General features: G+C 53.7%; 1 protein-coding gene across 1 annotated transcript in view; it reads left to right on the top strand.

Moving 5' to 3' along the window:
* Positions 1 to 3,645: 3,645 nt before the first annotated feature.
* The window catches only part of LOC144610569 (adhesion G protein-coupled receptor E3-like), a 53,416-nt gene continuing 44,418 nt past the window's right edge, over positions 3,646 to 12,643 (top strand). The window contains exons 1-3 of the mRNA XM_078429375.1: positions 3,646 to 3,961; positions 10,381 to 10,431; positions 12,351 to 12,377. Of these exons, the coding sequence (XP_078285501.1) occupies positions 3,646 to 3,961; positions 10,381 to 10,431; positions 12,351 to 12,377 (394 nt within the window). The remainder of the gene's footprint in view (positions 3,962 to 10,380; positions 10,432 to 12,350; positions 12,378 to 12,643) is intronic.

Below are 12,643 nucleotides of genomic sequence, written 5' to 3' on the forward strand. Positions count from 1 at the left end.
GGACAAGCTAGATGCAGGAAAAATGTTCCCAATGTTGGGTGAGTCCAGAATCAGGGGCCACACAGTCTTAGAATAAAGGGGAGGCCATTTAAAACTGAGGTGAGAAAAAAACTTTTTCACCCAGAGAGTTGTGAATTTGTGGAATTCTCTGCCACAGAGGGCAGTGGAGGCCAATTCACTGGTTGAATTTAAAAGAGAGTTAGAGAGAGCTCTAGGGACTAGTGGAATCACGGGATATGGGGAGAAGGCAGGCACGTGTTACTGATTGTGGATGATCAGCCATGATCACAATGAATGGCGGTGCTGGCTCGAAGGGCCAAATGGCCTCCTCCTGCACCAATTTGCTATGTTTTTATCAATACTAATCAATACTCTGGCCATCAGGTGAGGCCCAGGTATCCTCTTAATGCTGGCTCAGATTGGGCCAGCCCTCAAAGAATATATTATTTTAGCAGTGGTGAGTTTGTCACACAGGTTAGTTTTCTGGGAGTTGGCAATCAGTGCTGGGCAGTATAAGAAAATAACTGCAGATGCTGGTACAAATCGATTTATTCACAAAATGCTGGAGTAACTCAGCAGGTCAGGCAGCATCTCGGGAGAGAAGGAATGGATGACGTTTCGGGTTGAGACCCTTCTTCAGACTGATGTCAGGGGGGCGGGACAAAGGAAGGATATAGGTGGAGACAGGAAGATAGAGGGAGATCTGCACTCTGAGAGGGACCTAAATGCTTCATTGTATGAAAATAGGGCAGCACGGTGGTGCAGCGGTAGAGTTTGTGCTTCACAGCGCCTGAGACCCGGGTTCGATCCTGACTACAGGTGCTGTCTGTACGGAGTTTGTACGTTCTCCCCGTGACCTGCGTGGGTTTTCTCCGGGTGCTCCAGTTTCCTCCCACACTCCAAAGAAGCACAGGTTTGTAGGTTAATTGGCTTTGGTAAAATTGTAAAGTGTCCCTAGTGTGTGCAGGATAGTGTTGGTATGTGGGGGTTGCTGGACTCGGTGGGCCGAAGGGCCTCGTTAAAATTGCAAAGCGTCCCCAGTGTGTATAGGATAGTGTTAGTGTGCGGAGATCGCTGGTCGGCGCGGACTCTGTGGACCGAAAGACCTGTTACCGCACCCTATCTTTAAAACTAAAAATGAAATAGTGTTTCATAGTATTCACATTACAATGGTCACATATGGATAGGGTTGCCAACTGACCCGTATTAGCCAGGATATCCTGTATATTGGGCTAAATTGGTTTATCCCGTACGGGACCGCCCTTGTCCCGTATTAGGCCTGGGGGACACTGTAGGCCCCGATGCTGTAGACCCGGACACTGTAGGTCCGGACACTGTAGGCCCGGACACTGTAGGCAAGGACACTGTAGGCCCGGACACTGTAGGCCCGGACACTGTAGGCCCGGGCACTGTAGGCCCGGACACTGTAGGCCTGGACACGGTAGCCTGGGGGCTGCTGTAGGCCCGGACTCTGTAGGCCCGGGGGCCCAGGCGCCGCCTGACGGAGGTTGCCTAGCAATCCGCCTCCCGGCCGCTGCAGGCGTTATCGGTGGAGCGGGAACACATGGCCGCTGGCTGGGTGAGGGCACGTGGGGCGCGGGGCGGTGACGTCACATTTGGGAGTGAGAAAGTTGGCATCGCTACAAATGGATGTTACATTAATTCAGCAATAACCAACTTTTCTTTGTAGTCTTCGATCTTGGTTTATCTCTGTTGGAGTTGTCTCTATCTCTTTCTTCTTGCTGTGTCTGAAAGGCCACTTCCCCATTTACTATGTGAAGGGACGTCATAGCGTGATTCCTCTTATCACACAATTAATTCCCTTGCCCTGTGTTTACAGACACCCTACCTTTTCTTCCCAGCTGTGATCAGGCAACTGAACCATCCTACCACAACCAGAGAGCAGTGCTGAACTACTATCTACCTCATTGGTGACCCTCGGACTATCCTTGATCGGACTTTGTAGGGAGGAGCCAGCGCTGCCCTCGCAGCTGCGGCTTGCCTGCAGTCCATCTGTCTTTTGTGTTTTTTGTTGTTTTTGGATGAATTGTAGTTTTAATATGGTGTAGTGTTTGTATGTTATGTGGGGGGGGGGAGGGAACGGGAACTGTAACATTCTCTCTCCCGAACGGAGACGCGACCTTTGTTTCTGTGTCGTGTCTCCGTTCCCGCTGCGACTCGTCTCCGGAGGCTCCGGCGCGGGCCGCGTGGACGTCGGAAGCCCGCAGGCCCCTGGGTGGGGCCGACATCGGGAGCTGCGGCAGCGTCTTTGCCCGGCCCGGATCGCGGGGCTTGGGTCTGCCTGCCGCGGACCTTTCACCGTCCGCCGCGGCCTGGAATAGGTCGGTGGGGGCTTCAATATCGGGAGCCCCGACCGCCCCGATGTGGCAACTCCAACAGCCTGACCGCGGGAGAAGACGGCAGGAAAGAGAAAAGACATTCTGGCCTTCCATCACAGTGAGGAGGTGACTGGAGGAGACTCACTGTGATGGATGTTTCTTTTTGTTTGGTGTTAGTTTATGATTGTATGTGTTATTGCATTTTTATTGATTATTCTTATTGGTCTTATTGTTGAACTGCGGGTAATGTTTCATTTCACTACACATTTATGTGTATGTGACAAATAAACGACTATTGACTTTGCTGGCTTTACCTTGCACTAAACGTTATTCCCTTATCATGTATCTGTACACTGTAAATGGCTCGATTGTAATCATGTATTGTCTTTCCGCTGGGTGGATAGCACGTACGCAACAAAAGCTTTTCACTGTACGTCGTAGTGGAGCTTTTGTTCGGCAGTTGGAAAAGAAAAGTTCTAGTGAGGGTAGTTGGCCAACCGGGGGAGTCCAAAACGTCACCCATTCCTTCTCTCAGAGTCTGAAGAAGGGTCTTGACCCGAAACGTCACCCATTCCTTCTCTCCAGAGACGCTGCCTGACCCGCTGAGTTACTCCGGCATTTTGTGATACTTTCACTGTTCCTCGGTACACGGGACAATAAACTGAACTGAACTGAAACTGAAGTGAGAATTTCTGGAAATTGTAAGAAAATTAGGAAAATTAAACTAAACTACGAACTGAGAAACTGGGAACTTTTTCCCTGATCTAAACATCTCTAATCTGGGTGACTGCCTTTTCAAACTTCACCTCTCAATTGCCTTCACTATGTTGGCCTCACTTCTCAATCTGTAGCGCAGATGAGGAGCCTCGCCCGCCAGTGGTGGAGCCTCGCCCGCCAGTGGTGGAGCCTCGCCTGACAGAGGAGGAGCCTCGCCCGCCAGAGGAGGAGCCTCGCCCGCCAGAGGTGCAGCCTCGCCCGCCAGAGGTGCAGCCTCGCCCACCAGAGGAGGAGCCTCCCCGCCAGTGGTGGAGCCTCGCCTGCCAGAGGGGGAGCCTCGCCCGCCTGAGGAGGAGCCTCGCCCGCCAGAGGTGGAGCCTCGCCTGCCAGTGGTGGAGCCTCGCCCACCAATGGAGGAGCCTCACCCACCAGGAGAGGAGCCTCGCCCGCCACTGGAGGAGCCTCGCCCGCCGGTGGAGGAGCCTCACCCGTCAGAGGGGGAGCCTCGCCCACCAGAGGAGGAGGCTCGCCCGCCAGAGGGGGAGCCTCGCCCGCCAGTGGTGGAGCCTCGCCCGCCAGAGGAGGAGCGATGACATACAGAGGGGGAGCCTTGCCCGCCAGTGGAGGAGCCTCGCCCGCCAGTGGTGGAGCCTCACCCGCCAGAGGGGGAGCCTCGCCCGCCAAAGGGGAGCCTCGACACCCAGTGGAGGCGCCTCGCCCGACAGAGGAGGAGCCTCGCCCGCCCGTGGTGGAGCCTCCCCCACCAGTGGTGGAGCCTCGACTGCCAGAGGAGGACCATCGCCTGCCAGAGGAGGAGCCTTGCCCGCCAGTGGAGGAGCCTCACCCGCCAGAGGTGGAGCCTCGCCCGCCAGTGGAGGAGCCTCCCCGCCAGTGGAGGAGCCTCGGTGGTCGATGATGGCGCCGACCGGCGGACGAGGACGGACCACGTGGAAGTGAAGACGCCGCTGCCGGGGGAAGGAACAATGGAGGAGCCGGCGTGGGGGAACCGCCGTGAGGGACGGGGAAAAACAAAGGACGACCTGGCGCGTTGTAACTTTGCAAGCGCCCTTTATTGGTGACTATTTGCATACCTTGGGTATAAAGTAGTCATTCATTCATTATCCCGCACCCTAGTTCTCCGACTAGTTTCACTGTGCTCATGATTAAACATTACTGATCGAAGGTATTTATTCACAAAATGCTGGAGTAACTCAGCAGGTCAGGCAGCATCTCAGGAGAGAAGGAATGGGTGACGTTTCGGGTCGAGACCCTTCTTCAGACTGATGACAGGGGGGTGGGACAAAGGAAGGATATAGGTGGAGACAGGCAGATAGAGGGAGAACTGGGAAAGGGGGAGGGGAAGAGAGGGACAGAGGAACTATCTTTAGTTGGAGAGGTCAATGTTCATACCACTGGGCCGCAAGCTGCCCAAGCGAAAAATGAGGTGCTGTTCCTCCAATTTCCGGTGGGGCTCACTATGGCACTGGAGGAGGCCCATGACAGAAAGGTCAGACTGGGAGTGGGAGGGGGAGTTGAAGTGCTCAGCCACCGGGAGATCAGGTTGGTTAAGGCGGACTGAGCGAAGGTGTTGATCGAAACGATCGCCGAGCCTACGTTTGGTTTCACCGATGTAAATAAGTTGACATCTAGAGCAGCGGATGCAATAGATGAGGTTGGAGGAGGTGCAGGTGAACCTCTGTCTCACCTGGAAAGACTGTTTGGGTCCTTGGATGGAGTTGAGGGGGGAGGTAAAGGGACAGGTGTTGCATCTCCTGCGGTTGCAGGGGAAAGTGCCTGGGGATGGGGAGGTTTGGGTAGGAAGGGACGAGTGGACCAGGGAGTTACGGAGGGAACGGTCTCTGCGGAACGCAGAAAGGGGAGGGGATGGGAAGATGTGGCCAGTGGTGGGGTCCCGTTGTAGGTGACGGAAATGCTGGCGGATGATTTGTTGGATCCGCTGGCTGGTGGGGTGGAAGGTGAGAACGAGGGGGATTCTGTCCTTGTTACGAATGGGGGGAGGGGGAGCAAGAGCGGAGCTGCGGGATGTAGAAGAGACCCTAGTGAGAGCCTCATCTATAATGGAGGAGGGGAAGCCCCGTTTCCTGAAGAATGAGGACTTCTGACGCCCTAGTGTGAAACATCTCATCCCGGGCGCAGATGCGGCGTAGACGGAGGAATTGGGAGTAGGGGATAGACTTTTTGCAGGAGGCCGGGTGGGAAGAAGTGTAGTCCCGATAGCTGTGTGAGTCAGTGGGTTTATAGTAGAAACATTATAACATTACTGATTGTACGCTTCGTTGCTGCCTTCCCCTAACAATGTACCATTCTACATTTCCTGGAGCGGCTTCCTCTTTGATCTGTGTTTTCACACCTTACCCCTCCATATCTCCAGTTTCCCTCTCCCCTGACTCTCAGTCCGAAGAAGGGTCTTGACCCCAAACGTCACCCATTCCTTCTCTCCAGAGATGCTGCCTGTCCCGCTGAGTTACTCCAGCACTTTGTGTCTGTCTTCGGTGTAAACCTGCATCTGCAGTTCCTTCCTTGATCCCTGGGACTTGAAAATGGCGCCTAACTGGCGACTACTGCTATACATTTGTACTGTATCTGAGATTCTTGTGCTGAACTGTGTACAAAAATGAATTACACTGTACCTAAGTACCTGCGCCGGAGACCCAGGTTCCATCCCGACTACGGGCGCTGTCTGTACGGAGTTTGCACATTCTCCCCGTGACCTGTGTGGGTTTTCTCCGGGATCTAAGGCTTCCTCCCACACTCCAAAGACGTGCACGTTTGTAGGTTAATTGGCTTAGTACAAATGTAAAATTGTGCATACTGTGTAGGATTGTGTTAGTGTTCGGGGATCGCTGGGCGGCACGGACCAGGTGGGCCGAAGGGCCTGTTTCTACGCTGTATCTCTAAACTAAATTAAATAAAGTACCAAACACGTAAAATAAAGTGCCGTGTGGTCACAAAATCATGGGTTGGCTGCAGTCGGGCGTGCCCTGTTCCCACGTTGTGATGAGAATTACAAGTCATCTGCTGCAATGGTCAGGGAGGAAGTTTCCCCATTCCACTCTCACCTTTCACCATCGTGTGTGCAGGAGGGCTGATGCGGGAGGAAGTACTGTTACCCCATCAGTGGGACGCTTGCAACCTGCACCTCAGCACTTCTCTGAACCTCCTCCCTCACCTTCCTGTCCCATGCCCTGAAACCTAGAAACATAGAAACAAAAGGCGCAGGAGTAGGCCATTCGGCCCTTCGAGCCAGCACTGTCATTCAATGTGATCATGGCTGATCATCTAAAATCAGTACCCCGTTCCTGCCTTCTCCCCATATGCCTTGCGTGTTGGATAGTGTTAGTGTGCGGGGATCGCTGGTCGGTGCGGACCCTGTGGGCCGAAGGGCCTGTTTCCGCGCTGTATCTCTAAAAACTAAAATCTCCAATTCTTTAGATTAGAGATACAGCGCGAAAACAGGCCCTTCGGCCCACCGAGTCTGCACCGACTAGTGATGCCCGCACACTTACACTATCCTACACACACTAGGGACAATTTACATTTGTACCAAGCTACGTGGCGGCGCCTAACGGCAGCGGCTGACTAGCAGTCTGTCCGTCTTTCTTTTCCCTTTTTTTGTTGTGTGTCGGTGTTGGGATGGTTTTTATATATTTTTTTTGGTTGTGTATGTGTGGGAGGGGGTGGTGGTGTGGGTGTGTGGGGGGGGTGGGGAACTTTTCTCTTCCTCACGGCGCGGGGTGCGGCTCGGCTGCGGGGCCTAACATCGCCCGCTGCGGCTCGGCCGCTGGACTTTACATCCCGGTGCGGCTTGGCCGCTGGACTTTACATCCCGGTGCGGCTTGGCCGCTGGACTTAACAGTGCCCGGTGCAGCTCGGCTGCGGGGCTTAACATCGCCCGGTGCGGCTCGGCTGCGGGGCTTAACATCGCCCGGTGCAGCTCGGCTGCGGGGCTTTTCATCGCTGGTGCGGCTCGGCTGCGGACTTTACATCGCCCGGTGCGGCTCGACCACGGGACTTAGCTGCGCAAGGCTTGGTCGCGGGCCTTTCATCGCCCGGTTCGGCCGCGAGACGTTTCAGCGCCCGGTGCGGGGACTGTGCGGGTCGGTCGGGGACGAGCTGTCTGTCCGTGGGCGTGGGGAAGAGAGTGGAAGTTTTGTTGCCTCCATCACAGTGAGGGGGTGTTTGGAGTCACTGTGATGGACGTTTGTGTTGGGGTCATGTGTCTTGTGTTCTTTTTTTCTATGACTGCTATGTAGTTTCGTTCGGTACTTCGGTACCGAACGACAAATAAAGCTCTGTTATACCTGTTATGTTATTAACCTCCAAACCTGTATGTCTTTGGAGTGTGGGAGGAAACCGAGGATCTCTGAGAAAACCCACGCAGGTCACGGGAAGAACGTACAAACTCCGTACAGACAGCACCCGTAGTTGGGATCAAACCCGGGTCTCCGGTGCTGTAAGGCAGCAAATCTACTACTGCGCCACCGTGCCGCCCTTCGCCGTATACCTTTCCCGTTCCATTCGACCTCTCAAAGTGCAACACTTCACACTTGCTCGGACTAAACTCCATCTGCCATTTCTCTGCCCATTCCCGTAAACCGAAGACAAGACCCAAAATGGCTGGAGTAGCTCAGCGTGACAGGCAGCATCTATGGAGAGAAGGACTGGGTGACGTTTCGGGTCGACACCCTTCCTCAGACTGAGTTACTCCTGCAGTCATGGGTGTCTCTGCCTCCCACGACCGCTGTGGCAGTCTTCGAGAAACATGACCTGTCTTTGCTCTTGGACTTGAAACCTCTTGCTTCACACCATTGGCCTTCCTGATTGCCAATGCCGATGGGCGAGAAGCATCTTCCGTTGTGGTGGCGAAACTGTTGTAACCACATCTCAGGTTCCTTCCTGTTATTGCAGTGACAGTAAGATGCTGAAGGGTCGGTGGAGTGGTGAGATCTCGATTGCCGCTGAGCTGTTATGAAGAGAATTCTGCTGGTAACCCTGTTGAGTAAGTCTCGCTTACTTAGGCCGTTGCATCCCCTCCAATTTGTGGGGAACAGATGAACGGGAGGGGGGCAGGGGAGGGGGAGGGTGGGGGCAATGAGACAATGCTCTCCGTATCATTTGTAACAAGCTCGATGGACTGCCTTGGGAGGGGCACCATGTATCTGGGTTAAAAGATGTTAACGTTTAGTTTAACCAAACAGACGCAAAATGCTGGAGTAACTCTCTTGATGTCTCGTTTTCACACCTTACCCTTCCTTATCTCTGACTCTCAGTCTGAAGAAGGGTCTCAAACCGAAACGTCTCCAGAGATGCTGTCTGACCCGCTGAGTTACTCCAGCATTTTGTGTCTACCTTCGGTGTAGAGAGTGGTGAGTCTGTGGAATTCTCTGCTACAGAAGGTAGTTGAGGCCAGTTCATTGGCTATATTTAAGAGGGAGTTAGATGTGGCCCTTTTTGCTAAAGGGATCAGGGAGTATGGAGAGAAGGCAGGTACAGGCTACTGAGCTGAATGATCAGCCATGATCATATTGAATGGCGGTGCAGGCTCGAAGGGCCGAATGGCCTACTCCTGCACCTATTTTCTATGTTTCTATGTTTCTAAAGATACTAGAGGAGCAAGATGGACCACTCCGTTGTAATTGCCTGTACTGAGGTGTAGGCGATTTCAACGGAGTGGTCCATCTTGTGCCTCAAGTATCTGTGGTCAGGATGGAACCCGTGTCTCTGGCGCTGTGAGGCAGCAACTCTTCCGCTGCACCATCCTAGATGTTGGACTTTGGGAGGTCAAATATAAGGAGAAAATCGGTCCATTGGACTTTATCTTGCACTAAACGTTATACCTTTCCTCCTTTATATGTAGACTGTGGATGGCTCCATTGTAATCTTGTATTGTCTTTTCTTTGTCTGGTTGGCACACTAACAACAAAGCTGTTCACTGTACTCTCTACCTTAAAAATACTGAATATCTCGGGCACAGCCAACTGTGGCCATAAATTCCCCAGACTACCCATCAGCATCTGGAGTTCCTTGTGTCTCCTAATTTGTCCTCTACAGGCTCTACCCGTTTGACTTGAAATTCACTTGATTGACCTCCGCTCAGTCCGCCTAGGCCTATGCGATCTCCCAGTTGCCAAACACTTCAACTCCCCCTCCCATTCCCACACTGACCTTTCTGTCCTGGGCATCCTCCACTGTCAGAGTGAGGCCCAACACAAATTGGAGGAACAGCACCTCAAATTTATGCTTGGGCAGCCCACACCTCAGCTCACACCTCAGCTAACAATGGACCATTCTACATTTCCTTATCACCTTCTGCGAGATACAGCGCGGAAACAGGCCCTTCGGCCCACCAGGTCCGCACCGACACTAACACTATCCCACACACACTAGGGACAATTTACACATACACCAAGCCAATTAACCTACAAACCTGTACGTCTTTGGAGTGTGGGAGGAAACCGAAGATCTCAGGGAAAACCCACGCAGGTCACGGGGAGAACGTACAAACTCCGTACAGACGGCGCCTGTAGTCGGGATGGAACCCGGGTCTCCGGCGCTGCATTCGCTGTAAGGCGGCAACTCTACCGCTGTGCCACCGTGCCATCTGACTGCAGTTCCAACCAACACCTCATATATTCCCTTGGGTAGCTGACCACACAAGCTGCACGTTGGTGTCTCTAATTTTAAGTAGCTTATACAAACATTCCCCTCCCCCAATCATCTTTTTTACCCTCCCCCTCGCCCCTCCTCGTGTCTCTCTAACCAACACCTTCGCCTTAAGTTCAAGGTGAAGGGGAAAAGATTTAATAGGAATCCGAGGGGTAACCTTTCCACACAGAGGGTGGTGGGTGTATAGAACGAGCTGCCGGAGGAGGTAGTTGAGGCTGGGACTATCCCATCGTTTAAGAAACAGTTAGACAGGTACATGGATAGGACAGGTTTGGAGGGATATGGGCCAAGCGTAGGCAGGTGGGACTAGTGTAGCTGGGACATTGTTGGCCGGTGTGGGCAAGTTGGGCCGAAGAGCCTGTTTCCACACTGTATCACTCTATGACTCTGTGACAAACCCGCACATTTTGCGATATGGGAGGAAACGAGTACCCGGGTAAAACCCACGCAGGTCACGGGGAGAACGTACAAACTCCATACAGACAGCGCCCCTAGTCGGGATGATACCCGGGTCTCCGGCGCTGTGAGGCAGTAACTCTACCGCTGTGCCACCGTGTTAACTAGCAAGTAATAAGTGACTGTAAGTACTGTATGAGCTTAATGAACAATTTTCCCTTTCTTTCCTCACTCTCTCCAGTTTTATACATCATTTTTGTTTGCAGCAATCCTGATCCTGAGAAAAATAAAAGTAAGTCATGAAAATGACTATAACATATCAAAATTTCATATTAAAATAATGGGTTTTTTTTACAAAATGTACCAAAATAATTACTTTTCAATAAATGCGGTTGAGTTCTAAATACAAGATATCCAACTTGTTATATTAAAAAAAAGCTGGAGTAACTCAGCGGGTCAGGCAGCATCTCTGGAGAGAAGGAATGGGTGAAGTTTCGGGTCAAGACCCTTCTTCAGACCGATGGCTACATTCAGTCTGAACAAAAGTCCCAACCCGAAACGTTACCCTATTCCTTCTCTCCAGAGATGCTGCCTGTCCCGCTGAGTTACTTCAGCTATTTGTGTCCATCCTCAGTTGTAACCAAAGATACTAGAGGAGCAAGATAGACCACTCGGCCCTAAAAACCGTAGTATGTCACGGCCAAAGATACTAGAGGAGCAAGATGGACCACTCGACCCTAAAAACCTTCGTACGTCACGGCGCCATTTTAGTAGGCAGAAACGTGCAGAAACATTTTAAAAGAAAAATAACAAAAATCTGTGAATTGATAGATGAGATATATTCTGCATTTTAATGGTCTCATCACACATACTGTTCCCCCACAACACTGATTACACTGCGAGAGGCGGGTTTTGCTTCCTAAAATGGCGGACGTTATGCTCCTTTGCGTACTACACTTCAGTATAGGCGATTTCGACGGAGTGGTCCATCTTGCTCCTCTAGTATCTTTCGTTTTAACCAGCATCTGCAGTTCCTTCTGACACATCAGTGGAGGGAAATGGAGAGATGATGTTTCTGGAAGGGGATCCTTCTTCACATTGATCTTGTGGGGGGGGGAGAAAGATGGAATGGAGGTGGGGGCGGCTCGGAGCCTGACGAGTGATAGGTGGATACAGGTGGGGAGGGGGGTCAACTGGCAGATGAGCGGAAATAATGACAAAGGCCAGAGATGGAGAGGAGACAAAGGGGGTGTCAGAGGGGGAGGGGGAGGGGGATGGGGGGGGGAGGGCAATGAGGAGGGGGAGGGAAATGGTGGGGGGGTGGGGAAGGGGGGAAGTGGGGAGAGGGAGGGAGGGTTAAGGAGGGGGAAGACCAGGTAATGTGGGGTGGGGGGTGAGGTGGGAGAGGGAAGTGGGGCGAGGGAGGGGGTGTTGTGTGAGAGTGGTGGAGAGGGCGGGGGGTGGTTGAGGGAGGGAACTGCATGGGAGAGAGAAGGTTGGGAGGGAGTGGATAGTGGGCGGGAGGAGGGGAGAGGGAGGGGTAGAGGAGGTGGGGAGGGAGGGAGGGGGATGGGGAGTGGTAGGGGGAGGGAGAGGGGGTGGAGGAAGGGAAAGGGACCAGGTAATATGGGGGGGTTGGGGGTGTGTGTGGGGCATGGAGGGAGGGGGCACATTGTTGGAGGCTAGAGGGGCGTGTGGAGGGGGTTCAGGGGGGAGGAGAGAGTAGGGTCACGCGGGACGAGGGGGAGGGTGGGGATGTTCTGGGTTTAAAGCCCAACTCGTCATTCTTGTGTTGCAGAGAACGGTGGCGGGAAGGGGAGACCAAGTAACGTGGGGGGGGGGGGTCAAGGGGGAAGTGGGGCGAGGAAGGGGGTGTTGTGTGAGAGGAGTTGAGGGGGCGGGGGGGGTTGAGGGAGGGGGCTGCATGAGAGAGAGAAGGTTGGGAGGGTGGGGATGGTGGGCGGGAGGAGGGGGTAGAGAGAGGGAGGGGGAGGGAGGGAGGAATTGGGGAGGGAGAGGGGGTCGAGAGGGAGAGGGAGAGGGGGTGGAGGAGGGGACGGGACCAGATAATATGGGGGGGTCGGGGGTGGGTGTGAAGCACATTGTGGGGGGGGAGTGCAGGGGAGCGCGGAGAGAAGAGGGTCACGCGGGACGAGGGGGAGGGGGGGATGTTGTGGGTTTAATGCTCAACTTGTTCTTATTGTGTTACAGAGAAAGATGGCGGGAAGGGGGGATCAGGTAATGGGGGGGGTGTCAAGGGGGGGGCGAGGGTGGGAGAGGGAAGAGGGGCGAGGGTGGGGGGAGGTGGGGAGAGGGAGGGAGGGATAAGGAGGGGGAAGATCAGGTAATGTGGGGGGGTGTAATGAAAGGGTTCATCAGGGGGGGGTGAGGGAGGGGGTGTTGTGTGAGGGGTTGAAAGGGCGGGGGCTGATATGGGGAGGGAACTGCATGAGAGAGAAGGTTGGGAGGGAGGGGATGGTGGGTGGGAGGAAGGGGTAAGGGGG

This window comes from Rhinoraja longicauda, chromosome 37 (assembly GCF_053455715.1).
Source record: "Rhinoraja longicauda isolate Sanriku21f chromosome 37, sRhiLon1.1, whole genome shotgun sequence".
Classification (NCBI taxonomy): domain Eukaryota; kingdom Metazoa; phylum Chordata; class Chondrichthyes; order Rajiformes; family Arhynchobatidae; genus Rhinoraja; species Rhinoraja longicauda.